At 40.1% G+C, this 17,586-nt stretch overlaps 1 protein-coding gene across 2 annotated transcripts in view; it reads left to right on the forward strand.

Moving 5' to 3' along the window:
• pdpr (pyruvate dehydrogenase phosphatase regulatory subunit) overlaps positions 1-17,586 on the forward strand; it is a 305,042-nt gene that overhangs the window by 192,869 nt on the left and 94,587 nt on the right. For both annotated transcript variants that reach the window (XM_051931537.1, XM_051931538.1), the window contains 3 exons: positions 215-364; positions 2,070-2,262; positions 16,896-17,020. In XM_051931537.1, the coding sequence (XP_051787497.1) occupies positions 215-364; positions 2,070-2,262; positions 16,896-17,020 (468 nt within the window). The remainder of the gene's footprint in view (positions 1-214; positions 365-2,069; positions 2,263-16,895; positions 17,021-17,586) is intronic.

Consider the following 17,586-nt stretch of genomic DNA (forward strand, 5'->3'; position numbering starts at 1 on the left):
ACAGTATAAAGTCCCTTCACTTTCTTGTTTTTGATTAAAAGCCGTTGCATCTTCTGAATACAGTTAATTGAATTTTAATTTAACTATCAAGCCATGTATTCTTTTAAGGCTTCTTGCAATTAATACATTTATTCAGAGCAGCCACACTGCAATATGACCAGGACTGTTAAACCTTGCATTGGACAATTCTTATCTATTGATCTTTCCTTTGTAGTTATAATGGATCTAGATGGCAGAATCTACGTCCGAGCTTGGCTGGGCGGTGTTCTAGCAGGAGGCTTTGAGAAAAATCCTAAGCCCATCTTTACGGAGGGAAGGAATCAATTTGAGATCCAAGGCATGCAGGAGGACTGGGACCACTTTGGTTTGTATGCTGAATTCTGGATGATTATATTCTTTATAGGGGAATCTAACCATCACTGTTTTTAAGAGAATAAAATGGGAGGATCATATTTATATTAGATTTTTTTTTTTCATCTATAAATTTTAATGTTTGTATGATGTATTTGTTATAGTCTACCATTAGAATTGAAAGTTACTCAAACAAAAAAAAGGAGTAGTGGAAACAAGGTTAAGAAAGGGAAAGTAATGATTAGTGAGCAGCAGTATGTTTTCATGCCAGGAACGAGCACTACAGATGAGATGTCTGCTCTGAGGGTGTTGATGGAGAAGTATAGAAAAGACCAAAAGGAGGTGCATTTTGTCTTTGTGGACCTAGAGAAAGCACATGACAGGGTACCTAGAGAGAAGTTGTGGTATTGTATGAGGACGTTGTGAGTGGCAGAGAAGTACATAAAGGTTGTACAGGATATGTACAAGGGAAGTGTGACAGTGGTGAGGTCTGTGGCAGGAGTGATGGATGCATTTAAGGTGGAGGTTGGATTACATTGGGGATCGTCTCTGAGCCATTTCTTATTTGCAATCGTGAGATCTTTTTTCACATTTCATAAGAAACAGCTTGTTAAGATCAGTGTTTAAGTGAAAACAAAAAGATACTTTTTAGGAATAATAAATGGCAAGCTACTTGAAGGGTAAGTCTGACTTCATTGATTTAATTCGAAGGACTAAAGCAGAGAATTTTAATAAAGGGTCTTTTTGATATCTGACTTTGAACATTAGGTGACATGAGGAAAGGGGGCACATAGCACTGACATAATTAAAATGGTGAATAACATGTATTTTAATAATAAAGAATGGAAAGATATGAAATATGAAATAAAGAGGAGAGGGAGCCCTTAATGCTATTAAGAATGTTGTTTTTAATTTGGAGACAAATGTGTTACATTACTTTTGTAGGAACTCCAATGTTGAGATATTTACAGTAAGTAACTTTTCCAATGAGGTGAATAGTGGAAAAGATGACTGACGATAAGGTCAGTTTAACGGTCAATAATCAGATTTAGAACATTTGGTTGTATAGTTAGACAGAACATCATAGAAACTACAGTAAACACTATGGGTGGTTTGAAGTAGAGAATAGTAAAACCTGCAACAAGTGGTCTGGGATGAGAGTTAAAAAAAAAAAAAAAAATGAAACAATCAGAGATCATGTTTATGATCACAAGGGAAAGTAGAAACAAAGGAGGCATTAATAACTGAGGAGCCATGTGACTAGGAAATACAAATGTAGTTGAGTCTTTACTAGAAATAAAGATGCAGTAAAAAATGTATATTCTTTAGTGTAATCAGATAGTAAGGTTTGACAAAATTTAAAGGGTAAATTTGGTATTTTTCAAGTTGATATTTTTTTACAATCATGGATTATATTAGTTTGCCACATAGAACTGTGTTCTAAAGTAAAAAAAAATTATACACTTCAAAAAGTAAGTAGACTGCTCTTGCATTTTATATTGTAGATGGAGGATACTGGAGTCCCATTATAGAGTCAAGCATTAAAACTAACTGAATACATCAATTTTTCAATTCAAATTTTCATTTTAAACTATAATATTCAGTCATTGTTGAATGTTATATTCTGACTAATAACGTGTGCAACAAATACAAAAAAAAACTGAGGAAGTTTCTTCTTAAAATTGTAGGTATTTATTTTTTTATTTTTTCTGCTTTAGAGCCCTTACTGACTGCCCTATTACGCCGGATGCCTTCACTTGATATGTGTGAGATTCAACAACTTGTAAACTGTCCTGAATCATTTACTCCAGATATGCGATGCATCATGGGAGAGACACCAAGCGTAAATGGCTATTTTGTGCTTGTAGGCATGAATTCATCTGGGCTCTCGTTTGCTGGGGGGGCTGGAAGGTGAGTGTGCATATTTGTTGAACAACAATAAAAAGGAAAAGTTTAACACAATAACAGTTTACTACATTAATGGGGAAGCTGTGGCAATTTCTATACCTAACATCAAGTCAAGTCTCAAGTTGCTTTATTGTCATTCTATCCTTACGTATTGCAGCATACAGCAGCACTAAATAACATTCCCCAGGACCACGGTGCAACGTTTACTTAAACACATAATGTACTATAAATAAATAATAGGTAAGTGAATAGGTAGGATAATTTGAAATAGATAATAAATAATAAGCTACAGTATTTTCTGTCAGCTGGAAGGGGAATAAAGAGACCATGGGAGGGGTGGGAGCAGTCTTTCACAATGCTTGGCCTTTGCGGATGTCAAACTGTATAAAGATGTATTTCATGGAAGGCAGAGAGGGTCCCAATGACCTTTTCTCCTGTGTGCGTTCCTGTTGTAGGGCATAACGGTCAGAAAAATTGCAATTACAAAAGCAGACAGTGGTTCAGCTGGTCAGGATGCTCCCAGTGGAGCCCCTGTAGAATGTGAAGAGAATGGGAGAGATAGGCATGCCTTCTTCAGCTGCCAAACGAAGTCAAGATGCGGCTTTATCTTCTTGGTGATAGAGGTGGTGTTAATTGACCAATTTGCAGTTTTAGCCATATTTGAGTTTAGTCTAAAATCTCAAAGGAGATTACTTCTTTCCACCCTTGTGTGAAGTGGCACAATACAGGGGCTCCATTTGAGGTTGTATAGTGGTTTTTTTTTTTCTGTTAACTGGAGACTGCACACCTATTGTTCTTTTCTTAGGACAATGTAACAAAACAATATTCATTTTATATTTACTGTGATCAACTTTTAAAATTATCTTAATGTTCCTTCTATAAAATATTTTGGTTTTTCATGTGTTCTTACAGCAGGTTTTGTTTGAGAGGCTTAAACTAAATCTGAAAATTAAACATAATCTTTCTTACATTATAAAGTGGCTATGTTTGTTTTATCTCCTAACTGAATCATCTGACTCCTGGGCTGAATATCAGGTCAATATTATAGTCAACCTATTTCATTGATCATATGTCCCTTTTTTAGATGTCCTGGCATATAATGTGAAAAGCACCAACTGTGACAGCCATGTCTGTCTACTTGAAACAAATAGACTGGATCAATTTTGTTAAAATTAAGGGTATTTGTCGGAACGATTCAATTTTTGTTGAGTTAATCTTGAATACAGCTTGCTGTACACATTTTTGAATAGTATTGGCAACTTTGCAAACCCTTCTATCTTGTAACTTCAACTATGAATTAGTTTACTCTGTCGATTTTACCTTGAGCATGATTATTTCAACTTAAATGTTTTTTTTTTTTTTTTTTTATTTGTTTGACGCTGAAAATGTGGAAGGGATGGGGTGGGGTCAGATGTAGATGTGGTTGGATGACTGAATATTCCAATATAAAACAGGTATGATGTGAGTTGTGTGTGTTTATCTATTTCAGTTGCTAGTAATCAAAATAGATCAAAGTTTGTTTGTAAAATACAATTATAAACATTGTGCCAATTGCAGTGAAATGCTTAGTTACAGAAGCTGAAGAAAAATATTTATATTATTAAAAAAAACAACAAACACACATAAGAACTTTTTGGATTGTATAATAAGACAGCTGCTGTTCTCAAAAACAGGTTTGTATGTGGGAGTAAGATATCGTCAGACTTGCCCAGTTATACCACAGTTTTTTTTATTTAAAAGCAGTGACATTTGAATAGAGCAGGCTCAGCTTGTTATGTCCACAAGCGGAACATGCCAATAGAATTGTGTTTGTTCCGATGTTCCAATAGGACAGCTGCTGTTCTCAAAAACAGGTTTGTATGTGGGAGTAAGATATCGTCAGACTTGCCCAGTTGTGCCACAGTTTTTTATTTAAAAGCATTGACATTTGAATAGAGCAGGCTCAGCTTATGTCCACAAGCGGCACATGCCAGTAGAATTGTGTTTGTTCTGATGGCCAATGGTTGAATCACAAGATTTCTAAGATAGAACGATTCATTCGCTAGAGTGTTGGTAAAAGAGTAAATCATTTCTGTTGGTGAGTTAATAAACTCTATTCAGGATGATGTAACTTATCACCATAGGCAGTATTGTGGACGATTTCCCACAGTATTTTATTGTCTCAAAAAACCATTTTCGTTTTATTTATGATGTGCTCTTTTTTTATTTACTTTGGCTCATTCATATAAATCAACAGTCCCTCCTCCATATCAGATGACTCCTGTCAAGCATTAAAACAGCTTATGAAATAAGGAGTTTAAGACCATTCTTCACAGTACCTACAATGTCACAGTACCTGAACTCAGACTTTCCAGGATTCATAATGAGATGTAAAAGTTCATCCAACTTATTTCAAAATTACAAAACATTACTCATTTATGGAGGCTGGCCAGTTCTGAATCATTTACACTTTAGTTTTATCCTTGCTCTGGATCTTTGGCCTTTCCATCCTTGGACGAAGTCTTCCTACGCTAAGGTGTAATAGAGCTCCTTAGGTGGCGGTGATTGCAGTGCTGAGTATTTATTCTTTATTTATACAGTAGTATTTGTAGCAGTGATATTGGTTATTCACCACCGTACAAGGTAACTACTATACCTTTCTGTACCAGTATGCAGGAATGGGTTTCATTATGTGCTAACATTCTGGCCTTTTGCTGCCGCTCCATACCGCACTGGACTCTTCGGCTGTGCGATGTCTTGCACAAATCTCAGTCACAAGAGTTCACTTCTCCTACTCCTTGAAATCAAATGACTTCTGCAGAAATGTAAGAAAGATGGTTCAGTGACACTTTATTACCCTAATCTAAAGATTATAATGATTCAGTATTCTCTGATACCTCCCACTGTCAAAAGATATACAAGTTAGGTGAACTGACAATGCTAACTTTGACCTAGTGTCTGTTTGGTGTGTGGGTGTGCTTGTGTTTGTCCTGTGGAGGACTGGCACCCTGTCCAGGGTTTATTCTTGCTTTGCGGCACTATACTTGATGGGGATGCTTTGAAAAATTTTATGATTAAGAAATTTGAACTACAGTATAGAGAGAAAAGGAGAGGGCCCAGCAACGATCCTTGGGGTGCATCCTTGGTTGCTTGTTGCTCCTTTGACATCTCTCCTCACCTAGACACATGGTAGAAGGTAAGACTTAAACCGCCAGAGAGCAATCCTATTGATGCCAAGGTCAGAGAAGTTGGCAAGGAGAATTTGGTAGTTGAGCTTGTCAAAGGCAGAGAAAGGATCTAGCAAGGTGAGGACACGTGACGTTGATAGCTCTAGCCATTATAATTTGTCAAAAATGGCAAGTAGAGCTGTCACTGTGAAATTGCACCTCTTAAAGCCTGACTAATTAGGATCAAGCAGTCTGTTCTATAGAAGAAAGGTAGAGACTTGTTTAGAGACAGCACATTCCTGTGTTTTGGAAAGAACGGAGAAGAGAGAGAATGGATTATAACTGCCTATTTAAGATGGCTCAAATATGGGTTTCTGGAGAATGGGAGTTATTAAGACTTGATTGTTGGAAAAGTGCCTGTGCTGAGTCATATATACCTGCGGAAATGAGTGGTCAATTGAACAGGTTGTGGGGTGACTATGGATAGTTTTATAAACATACATGCTGAGAAAGAGGAGAATGTTGTAATGTATTTAGGAAGGAGAAGACTGGCCAGTAGAGGTTATTAGAATTGTCTGCTGATGACAGCCACCCTTTCTTGAAAAACAGTTGAAAAGTCATCAGGAGGCTGAGGGTGGAGGATTGAAGAGAGAATTGAAAAAAGGAGAAAAGATAGGAGTATTTCTGTTTTGAATGCTAAATTATGTTAGAGTTGTTAATAGCAGAAGAGAAGGAAAATAGAATAAATTTATGCTCCTTCTAAACTTTATCGGTTGACTGCATAGAGCTTCAGATAGCCATGACCAACCAGAAAGGTCTTTTGTGTGCAGGCCTAGAGGAGAGAGGACAGAGTTGAGCATAGGGTGTTTGTGGAAGCATTGGTGTCAAGAAAAGAAGAGTGGTAAGGAGGAAAGAGCAGAGGACACTAGGGAAGAGAAATAGGTGGAAGAAAGGAAGCAGAGGTGATGGCGGAAGGGTACGGTGGGTGGAATTGCAGTGGAAAAAAAATAGAATGCAGATTAAATCAGAATCAGAATCAGCTTTATTGGCCAAGTATATGTACACATACAAGGAATTGGACTCCGGTTTTACCTAGTATTGTCCCTGATGCTTTGAGATTGACTTAATTGTTCATGAGAGTGATGGCCTGAGGAAAGAAACTGTTCACATGTCTGGTAGTTTTGGCGTACAGTGCTCTGTAGTGCCTACCAGAGGGAAGAAGTTGAAAAAGGTTGTAACCAGGGTGTGATGGGTCTGCAATGATGTTTTCTGCCCTTTTCCTGACTTGAGATCTGTATAAGTCTTGAATGGAGGGCAGATCAACACCAATGATTTTTTCTGCAATCCTGACTGTCCGTTGAAGTCTGTTCCTGTCCTGTTTTGTGGCTGAACCAAACCAGACTGTGATAGATGAACAGAGAACAGACTGGATTACTGCAGAGTAAAATTGGATGAGCAGCTCCTGAGGCAGGTTGAACTTCCTGAGCTGGCGCAGGAAGTACAACCTCTGCTGGGCCTTTTTAACAATTGTGTTTATGTTTAGTTCCCACTTTAGGTCCTGGGAAATTGTGGATCCCAGAAACCTAAAGTTTTCCACAGCAGACACAATGCTGTTGAGTAGTGTGAGAGGGGGCAGCACTGGGGGGCTCCTCCTGAAGTCCACTGTCATCTCCACAGTTTTAAGCTTGTTCAGCTCCAGGTTGTTTTGACCGCACCAGAGGGCCAGCTGTTCGACCTCTCGTCTGTATACAGACTCGTCACTGTCCTTGATGAGGCCAATGACTGTCATATCATCTGTGAACTTCAGGATTTTAACAGATGGGTCTCTTGAGGTGCAGTCATTTGTGTAGAGGGAGAAGAGCAGAGGAGAGAGGACACATCCCTGGGGGGCGCCAGTGCTGACTGTTCGTGTGCTGGATGAGATTTTTTCCAGTCTCACTTGCTGCTTCCTATCTGTCAGGAAGTTTTTGATCCACTGGGAGATGGGAGCTGGTACATTGAGCCAAGTGAGTTTGGTGTGGAGGACTTCTGGAATGATAGTGTTGAACGCCGAGGTGAAGTCCACAAACAGGATCCATTGAATGAAAAAGTGGTCGGGTATATGTAGTGGAGTGACAGTTAAGCTAGTGGGTATGCAGTTCTATCGGAGGAAAAATATCCAGAAGTTTACCAGCTTTGTGAGCCGGTGGGGTGTAGAGATATGTTAGGCTAAAAGATGAAAGAAAACAAAGGAAGTCTGTAGAAGGACTGCCCATTTGGATAATCAGGCCCACAAGGATTAGACATGGGCTGCTATTATCTTAAGTAGAGAAGAGCAGCACATACAGCTCATCGAGAAATTTCTTTAGCAGACCTGGAGGTTAGTATAGAACAATGTTATTGTTAATAGTGGTGTAGTTGAATACAGTACCCAGCAGTGTAAATCTCTACTTGGTATATTTGTCAGTCCAGCTATTGCAGCTGTCCTGGGTATGGTGTTAAACTACATCTGACCCTTCAAGCAGTCCCCCAACTTGTAGGGAAATCATGGGTGTACATGGCAGGACTGGAACTCCACTCCAGCCATCGTAAAAAAAACTTCACGCATCTCTGAGACAGCAAACATGTCTCCTTTCTGCTCTCCACAAGTGCTAAGGCTGCTCGCATTATGAAGGGGATGGGGGGAAAGCCCTCAACAGTCCTGTCCCTGGAAGAATCCAAAATGATCGGAGAGCTAATGGGGTCAGGCTTGTTTGGGATCAGAACTGGTGTTGTGCTGAGGCATTGCCGGCTGCATGGCAGCACTCGGGTCCCAATTTGAGGCAGCCCATCCGAGTAGATGCATGGAACCTCTTGGGCATGATGAACATCTTCCTCTGCTGTCGGAGCTGCTTTGTAGCTCCATGTTCCTTGACTTTGCAAAAGCTTGGGTGTGACTCCTGATCCTAATGTGATGTGGGAGACCTTCCGTGACAAGACTCTGAAGTCTGCTGGGGGTTGTGTAGGTGTTACCAGCGTTCCCAGAAGGAAGAATTTAATCTTGCAGGGCACTCTGGGTTTCATCAAGAAAACTTGCAGTGCACAGCTTGATGGCAATTAGGCGTTTGTTAGAGGAATCTGTGAGCAAGTGACATACCATCTAGTGACTAACGTCCTGAGGAATCGAAGCATTACACACATCCAAATCTGTTCCTCGGAGAGTCGCAGTCAGAGCGACTGATGGAACTGTCCTTAAGGATGACACTGCAGTTGTGACCTGCTGGGCTGGCTACCTTGACCTTCCGGCTAGGATGTTGGATATCTCTGGGTCCATGGTTGATCCTCCAATTAGCTGTGGGCCACCCAAGCTTGCTGAGATCGCACAGGTGGTGAACCAGCTGGAGGTAGGGAAGGCTGTGGGAATCTATGGTATCCGGTGTGAACTTCTCCAGGCTGGTGGTAAGGCTGTCCTCCTGGCATTGCAAATAATTTTTGCTTCCATTTGGGAAACGGTTATCTTCCCAACTGACTGGGAAATGGGACTTGTCATCCCTAAAGGAAAAGATGATCGCTTGGATTGTGGTAACTACAGGGGGAATAACACTACTCTTGGTGCTTAGTAAGGTCCTTGCTAGGGTCATCCTCAATAAGATCCATGATCACTTGCTCACCTTCCAGCGACTGGAGCAGTCTGGTTTCATGCCTAAGAAGTTTACCATTGACTGCATCCTGGCACTGAGCGTTTTCATGGACTGTAAACGTGAATATCAACAGAGTTTCTTTACAGCCTTTGTCGATTTTCTTTGTGTTGCACATTGGTACTGTGAGTGCTTTGCAGAGTGGAGGCAAAACCTCTGCATTTTTCCCCACTTTATTCTAGTATTCGTCAGGGGTGTATTCTTGCTCATACTCTGTTCAATGCTTGCATGGACTGGGTGTTGGGCAATGTCGTGGGGTCCAGCAGCTGTGGGGCATCTGTTGGTGAAGAAAGATTCACTGAACTTGACTTGCTGATGATGCTGTGATCTTTGCAAAGTCAATGTAGGCTCTGGTCAGGGCTCTTGAGAGACTGAGTGAGAAGTCTGAGTGTGTGGTCTATCAAGTGTACTTGATAAAAACCAAGATCCAGGCCTTTAACGACCTCTTGGGCACAGCCATCAGCAGTGTTTCTGTCTGTGGAGAGAGTGTTGACCTTGTTGAGAGGTTTACTTACCTTGGCAGTGATATTCATGTCTCTGGTGACTTCTCCTATCAAGTCAGTAGACGGATTGGGAAAGCATGGGATGTCATAAGGTTGCTGGAAAGGGGTGTGTGGCACTCCTGATATCTTTGCAAAAGGACGAAGGTCCAAGTCTTTAGGGTGCTGGTGCTTCTTGTCTTGCTATATGGTTGTAAGACATGGACCCTATACAGTGAAGTGAGACAAAGACTAGACTCTTTTGGTGCTGTATCTCTTCAGAGAATCCCTGGGTACTGTTGGTTTGACTTGTGTGGTTGCTCATGGAGTCGTGAATGAGGCACATTACCTGCATTGTGGGGGACTGTCAGTTAAGGCACTACGGCCATTTGGCATGATTTCCCATGGGTGATACAGCTTGCATGATCCTCATTGTTGAGGACCCGAGTGGCTGTTCTAGAGTGCTGGGGGGGGGGTTGCCAACCAAGATCCCAAGCTGTTTCATTATGTGTTGGGTGCGGCTATGCTCTGTACCAGTGCTTGCTCCCCTCCCTGACCTGTCTTTTTCAAGTTGAATGACAGATATGAGAGAGTTGGAGTCCAGAGGAATGGGCTGTTGATGTTGCCTTATGTCCTGGAGAGAACCACATCTTGGTCAGTGCCACCACTTTGAGTCCACTTTGAATGGCATATGCTAGAATGAAGTCTGTTTTGCTCACTACAGAATGACAGTTCCACAGGCTGAAGGAGAAGGGAGTCTCTGAAAGGGAGGCTTGTTGGAGATTTCCTGCTTTACCCTCTACTGTTGGTGCAGGGGTTCTTAACCTGAGGTCCATGGACTGCTAGGGGTTCCATGGATGGGTTTCAGGGGGTCCGTGAGGGACAGATAAAAATGAACATTTATATTCACTATACAGCCCGGTACTGTTGATGTTTCTCGTGTGAACTTTCTCATGTGATTTTTTTCTTATGTGTTACCTCTCTGGCCATTATTTTTCTTGCAAGTATTTATCTAACCTAAGCGTAATGTGTGAGTTACATACTCATGAGAAAAATAACGCACAAGAAAAAAATGTTGTGCTAGATAATCATGCAAGAAACATCACGTGTGAAAAATAGCGGTCACCATACAGCCCTCCCCCTTGTCCCAATCAACAGTTTCCCATTGAAAGACATGAAAAAAAATGCACCCTGCCACTACTTATAGCTCAAACTTTATTATTACTTTGTGTATGTCATATATGTATGAGACAATCAAATCTTGATAAATAAAGTATGTTATATTCATTGCATGCAAAGTTGTGTTTATTTCTTGGGAAGGGTCCATAGCTTTCATCAGATTCTTAAAGGGGTCCGTGTCACAAAAAAAGGTTAAGAATCACTATGTAAGTAAGATGTGAGAGACATTTAGTGTTAATTACAGATATGTATTAAAAACATATACTGAGGAACAAGAGAGTAAAGAAAATAGTGTACCTGATTGGAAAATAGTATTCTCAGCCTTTGATTGGTTTCCTTGCTCTGTGACCTCAGATATTTATAGACTCAGTCTTTACACAAGTAGGGTAGCGTACTTGGACTGATGCTTCGTTGCAGTGCTCAGGAACTCTTAAATACGGAGCAGCTAATTGAGCACAGCTGCAAGAGTCAAAGTTATTAGCGAAACAAAGCGAGAGTGCTGCATTTACTGAAAAGACAGGAACTGGTCAGCAAAGCAACAACAGATGTAGATTGATTGATATATTAAGCGCAGAAATGTGAACTGGATAAAATTTAGTAATAAAAAACCTCAACACAAAACTAAACACTCTATGCTATACACAAGTTCATAATAAAAAGAACCAAGCTGAAAACACTTACCACTTTCAACACAGATGCTCAAAGTTGCTAGTCTTTAAAAAGTTACTATTCAGATCATGTATGCTTATTAAAAATAGCAGTGGCCATTTCAGGTCATCACCCGATTCTGATAAGGTTCCTCCCACCATAACCCATTGCTTCCTGTGTTTTAGCCAGTTTTTCACCCATTTACGTACTATGCCCTGAATTCTAGCTTCTTTAAGTTTGACACCAAATCTCTCATGTGGGACAATAACAAATGCCTTCTGAAAATAAAGACTATTATATGCATCTATCTGATAATACAGTAATCCCTCCTCCATCGCGGGGGTTGCGTTCCAGAGCCACCCGCGAAATAAGAAAATCCGCGAAGTAGAAACCATATGTTTATATGGTTATTTTTATATTGTCATGCTTAGGTCACAGATTTGTGCAGAAACGCAGGAGGTTGTAGAGAGACAGGAACGTTATTCAAACACTGCAAACAAACATTTGTGCTCCATGACAAGACAGAGATGACAGTTCTGTCTCACAATTAAAAGAATGCAAACATATCTTCCTCTTCAAAGGAGTGCGTGTCAGGAGCACAGAATGTCACATAGATAGAGAAAACAATCTCTAGCAAACAAATCAATAGGGCTGTTTGGCTTTTAAGTATGCGAAGCACCGCGGCACAAAGCTGTTGAAGGTGGCAGCTCACACCCCCTCCGTCAGGAGCAGGGAGAGAGAGAGACAGAGAGGTAGAGAGAGATAGAGTTTGTTTTTCAGTCAAAAATCAATACGTGCCCTTCGAGCTTTTAAGTATGCGAAGCACCGTGCAGCATGTCGTTTCAGGAAGCAGCTGCACAAAAGATAGCAACGTGAAGATAATCTTTCAGCATTTTTAGACGAGCGTCCGTATCGTCTAGGTGTGCGAACAGCCCCCCTGCTCAATCCCCATACGTCAGGATCAGAGAAAGTCAGCGCAAGAGAGAGAGAAGAGTAAGCAATCTAGCTTCTCAGCCATTTGCCAATAGCGTCCCTTGTATGAAATCAACTGGGAAAACCAACTGAGGAAGCATGTACCAGAAATTAAAAGACCCATTGTCCGCAGAAATCCGCGAACCAGCAAAAAATCCGCGATATATATTTAAATATGCTTTCATATAAAATCCGCGATGGAGTGAAGCCGCGAAAGGCGAAGCGCGATATAGCGAGGGATCACTGTATTCTTTTTTTTTGCTTCTTTGAATTCAAGCATTTTAATCAAACATGACATCCCATGTCAGCACCCATGTTGACTGTTTATTAACACTCTTGTTCTTGCCATATGCTGCTCAATCATATTTCCTTCCATTAATTTACCTGTGATGCATAGTAAGCTTACAGGCCTTACATATATCTGCCTGATTACCCTTTTTATATAACGGGATATTTGCTATATTCCAGTCCTCAGGATTTTCCCCAGTACACAGTGACTATTTAAAAATATGCATCAAAGGTTTATACAGTAATCCCCTGTTCAGCTATCGCGCTTCCGCTACATCGCGGATTTATTAATATTATTATTATTAGTAGGGGGCTCCACCCCCTGCTCGCTTCGCTTGCCCACCCCCAGGTTTGGTTTACCGGATAAGCAATTTAAAGAGATTGCTATTTTCATGGGAATTGTTACATATGCATTATTTTCACTTTTACTTTAAAACTTTTGTAAAAACAATATACAGTAATCCCTCCTCCATTGCGGGGGTTGCGTTCCAGAGCCACCCGCGAAATAAGAAAATCCGCGAAGTAGAAACCATTTCTTTATATGGTTATTTTTATAAATTTTAAGCCCTTATAAACTCTCCCACACTATTATAAACATTTCGCGCACAGTTATACAGCATAAACCCTTTGTATTCTCTTAGATATTAGGTAAGATTCGTTGAAATTATGTATGTAAACACAGTTTACATACAGTAAAACCTAAATATTATTTTAAAGATATCGAGCATCTCCGATATCACATACGTTACAGCCATTACAACAGACAGGCCACCAGCAATAAATACGTACAATGCAAGAAAAATTGTATACAGTAAAATGTGTGTACAGCGACACTAAACTATGTACATGTAATAAGTACTGTACGTAAATAATTAATTATGGTTACTCACCAACAATGACACGACGACTTGTCCGATAACGATGAGTTTAATTTTACTGCACAACAAAGGATAGCGTTACAGCTCTTCTAAAGGAGCCTCTTCAGGCGACTGTTTAGCACCGCCGTTGTTGTTCTTCCATCACTCTTCAATCCAAATCCCTAAAGCAGATTCCATCCAGACTACTGCCTTATCACGTCCACTTGCAACTCGTTTTGCGCCCTGATTAAAGGACATTGCAGCCGTAGATCTTATATGCTTTTCCTCCTTTTTAAATAAAAAGAATCGTGGACTCATTGATGCTATAATGGTGTCCTGCAGCGGTGTAGCTGTTTCCTTCCTTCAACATATCCAAAACTTTTACCTTTTCTGCAATCCTGAAGCATTAGCAGTTATGTGCGTTAATGCTGAATGAGTGAGATTAGACTTCCTGGTTAATGCAGCACTCCATTGCTGAGCCAGTCAGCAGCACACAGGAACTTAACCGCATGCTCTGATTGGGTAGCTTCTCAGCCATCCGCCAATAGCGTCTCTTGTTTGAATTCAAATGCGTCCCTTGTTTGAATTCAAATGGGCAAATCAACTGAGGAAGCACACGTACTGTAGACCGCAGACATCTGCGAAGCAGTGAAAAATCCGCAATATATATTCACATATGTTTACATTTAAAATCCGCGATGGAGTGAAGCCGCAAAAGACGAAGCGCGATATAGCGAGGGATCACTGTATGTCCTTTATTTCCTGCCCCAGGCGTGGTTAAATCTCTTTCTCATGGGACTTACAACGCTGCTCGCGTTGTGAAGGGGGGGTCTGAACGCACGCTAAGGAGAAGCGATCGGTTCAACTGCTGTCTTGCTGCTGCTGGCCAGCTGTGTGTTATGCTTGTTGTGCTTTGCATCAGTCACTTAAAAGCATGTACAGCAGCTATCCTTTTGCTGCTCGCATTCTGAAGGAGGAGGAGTAAGGGGGGGGGGCGGGCGGGGGTAGTGAGGGCTGAACGCATGTTAAGAAAGAGGTGCTCCGATCATCTGCTGGTAAGCTGCATGTTCTGCTTGTCATTGTTTTAAGAGCTGGAAGCACCTGGAGTTTGTTTGCCAAAAGCATTCCTACAACTGCTAGGTTAGATGTCAGTGAACTTGTTTTAAATTGTTTGTAAGTAGGGAGTGACATGCAGAGGTCACCATCTCACGAGTTTTGCTTCCTAAGGTTGTAATGTCTAGTGTTATGTGTCGTAAAAGTGTCTCTCCGGATGATCTGGTCTTGATCACTTCATTCAAACCCCCACCCCAAACCCCTGGAGGCGCGCTACACGCCTGCCAGCTCCTGCCACTTCACATCTCTCCCGCTCGTGTTCTGAGGGGGGGTGTGAGGGCTGAATGCGCGCTAAGGAGAAGTGGACAGATTAGCTACCAGCTTTGTGTTGCTTCTGACAAGATGCCTGTTCTGATTGTCGCTCTGCGTATCAGATCATTTAAAAGCTTGTACAGCAGCTGTCCTTCTGTCTCACTGTCTTGTCTTGTGCGACGTTAAAATGTCTCTAGCGGAATGTCAAATTGTTTTCTGAGAAGATCAAGCCTCGTCTCCCTGCCAAGATTTTTTTTTGTTATAATAGACATCCACATATCATATGTGTTTTAAAAAAAAGTATGTTTTAATAAGTTTACATGTGTTTAAAGCGTGTGGGAGGGGTATTTTAAGGCTTAAACTATTTAAAAAAAAAAAAAAAAAAAGTTTATTTATATGGCCTTTCTATATCACAGATTTTCACCTATCGCTGATGGGTCTGGAATGTAACTTCCGCGATAGGCAGGGGATCACTGTATATGCATTCTCTGACATCCTTAAGCACTTGAAGATAGATAGCATATGGTCCTGATGATTCATTAGATTTCAGGCTTATTTAATCTAAGCTGCACTCCCTCTACAATGTCCGTATCATTAAGTACCTCATTAGTAGTCCCTTTTAGTTCAGGGAGGTTATTCACTTCTTCATATGTGAAATCTTAAGGAAAAATCCATGCTTACAGCATTTACAATTTAACTGTCTATATATTTTAATTTTCCCTTATTGTCACTAATATACTACACCTCCTCTTTGACTGTTGTTTTACCAGTAAAACACTTAAAGAATCTCTTCTGGTCATCTTTCACCTTTTTCCAATATGCTTCTGTAACTGCCTTTTAGGTTGCCTAATATCATTTTAAACAGTTGCTCTCATGCTCTCATGCTCTCATACTCCCTACAGTTAGCACTGGAGTTGTTAGTAATGTATATAGCTGTTTTGTAGCTTCTTTATCTCCTTATGTATCAAATCCAGTAATCAGTAAATTACTTACTGATTCCAATTTTTGGGCAGAACATTTTCTGTGTTATGTTGTGATGGACTATGTCATGAGTTTTAGTAACTGTATAACTTACTGTGCCCTAATTTTTCATTTTATAAATAGTTATAAGGCACTTTCTTTGCCATATGAAGGAGTGTGAACAAATAGTTATAAGGCACTTTCTTTGCCATATGAAGGAGTGTGAACAGGCTGTAGTCAAAAATGGTATGCGTGGGCCCTGAGAGACCTACTGTGCCATGCATTTCTTGGAGCCATAAAGCTCTCTGCCTCCCTGGTGTTAGGCCATGGTTGCAAAGTGGAAGAAGCACTTCTGTGAAGCTGTACGCATTTGAGTAAAGGGGCCTGTTTAAAAAGTACAAAAGGCCTGAGAGAAAGTTAGAGTAAGAGAAAGAAGTTAATTTGCCCGCAAACAGGCACATGCAGAAATGTGAAATCAAGTATTGAGTTCTTGTAAGAGGGAATGTGGGACGTAGCCAGTATGGTAACATGCTCAATAAATGCAAGGAATGAGATAAGTGTTTACAGGGATTGATTGTGACAATCCCAGTGCCATTAAAAAAAATGGGAGCTGGAGGTTGTTCTTTGTTTGGGCTGTTGAAATGTTTATAGCGTATATACTCATTGAGCCTGCAGTGGAAGTTCTAAAGTGTAACAATGTGATTGATTTGTTTAGCTGATGGTTAATTTATTTTTAAATGATTTTTTAAGATCATTTTTTCTTTTCCTAGATTTTTTTTCATGGGGAAAGACTTGTTTTGATATGTTAATATATTTTTGTAAGTCCAGCTCTTGCATTTGTAAGGGTAGCCCATTTAATATCTGGGTAACTATAATCCTCCATAATTATTATATTCCACTTTAAACTTGTCTTTGTAATATTATTAAATGGTTGCTAACAAAACAACAGGTAAACAGTAAACACTATCAAAATGAGCCTAGTGAATTTATGGACTGTTAAAAATGTAAAGGTGTTTGATAAAATGTATTAAGTATTATGCTTCTTCATTCACTTGCAAATATATTTACTATTTTTATTTTTCATAGATATTTGGCAGAATGGATGACTTATGGATTTCCTTCTGAAAATGTATGGCCTCTTGATATCAAGAGGTTTGGCAGTCTCCAGAGTAGCCGTACATTCTTGCGCCATCGTGTCATGGAAGTTATGCGTAAGTCTCTATTTCTAATGCTTTATTTAGTTTGGAATATTGCCAGATGTAACAAGTACGTAGGAACACATGTTCACAAGTTAGTAAAGGGTTTATAAGCTGCATTGGATAACAGTTAAAACACATTACTTAGCTAAACTATCACTGTTTGAAAGTAGAAAGATATTACTTCATATGTTCCAAGAGGGAAATGTAGCTATTCTATAGAAGATCAAGAAATATTATAAAGAAACAGCAACAATTTCCTCAAATACTTTTAAGAATAATGAAGAAGAAGAAAACATCTGACATGGGTAACGATAAAACAGCATGGTAAGGCATGATTGAGGTGTATTTGCTGTTCGTATAAAGGAACCCCAGTAGCATTTCTTGAATAACCTATTGGCTGAAAGTATTTAATAACAATGTCTCAGAAAGAGAATGTGCTTTTTTGTTCCAAATGGCCATCAATTGTGTCTTCATTCTGTCCTCTGCTACTACCTCCAGCCTTTTGAGAGTGCATGCCATAACCGAGCCTAACTTCTTAATCTGCTTGTTGAAGTTACAGTATGTAAGGGCTGGTTTAC

The sequence above is a fragment of the Erpetoichthys calabaricus genome, chromosome 9 (assembly GCF_900747795.2).
Source record: "Erpetoichthys calabaricus chromosome 9, fErpCal1.3, whole genome shotgun sequence".
Classification (NCBI taxonomy): domain Eukaryota; kingdom Metazoa; phylum Chordata; class Cladistia; order Polypteriformes; family Polypteridae; genus Erpetoichthys; species Erpetoichthys calabaricus.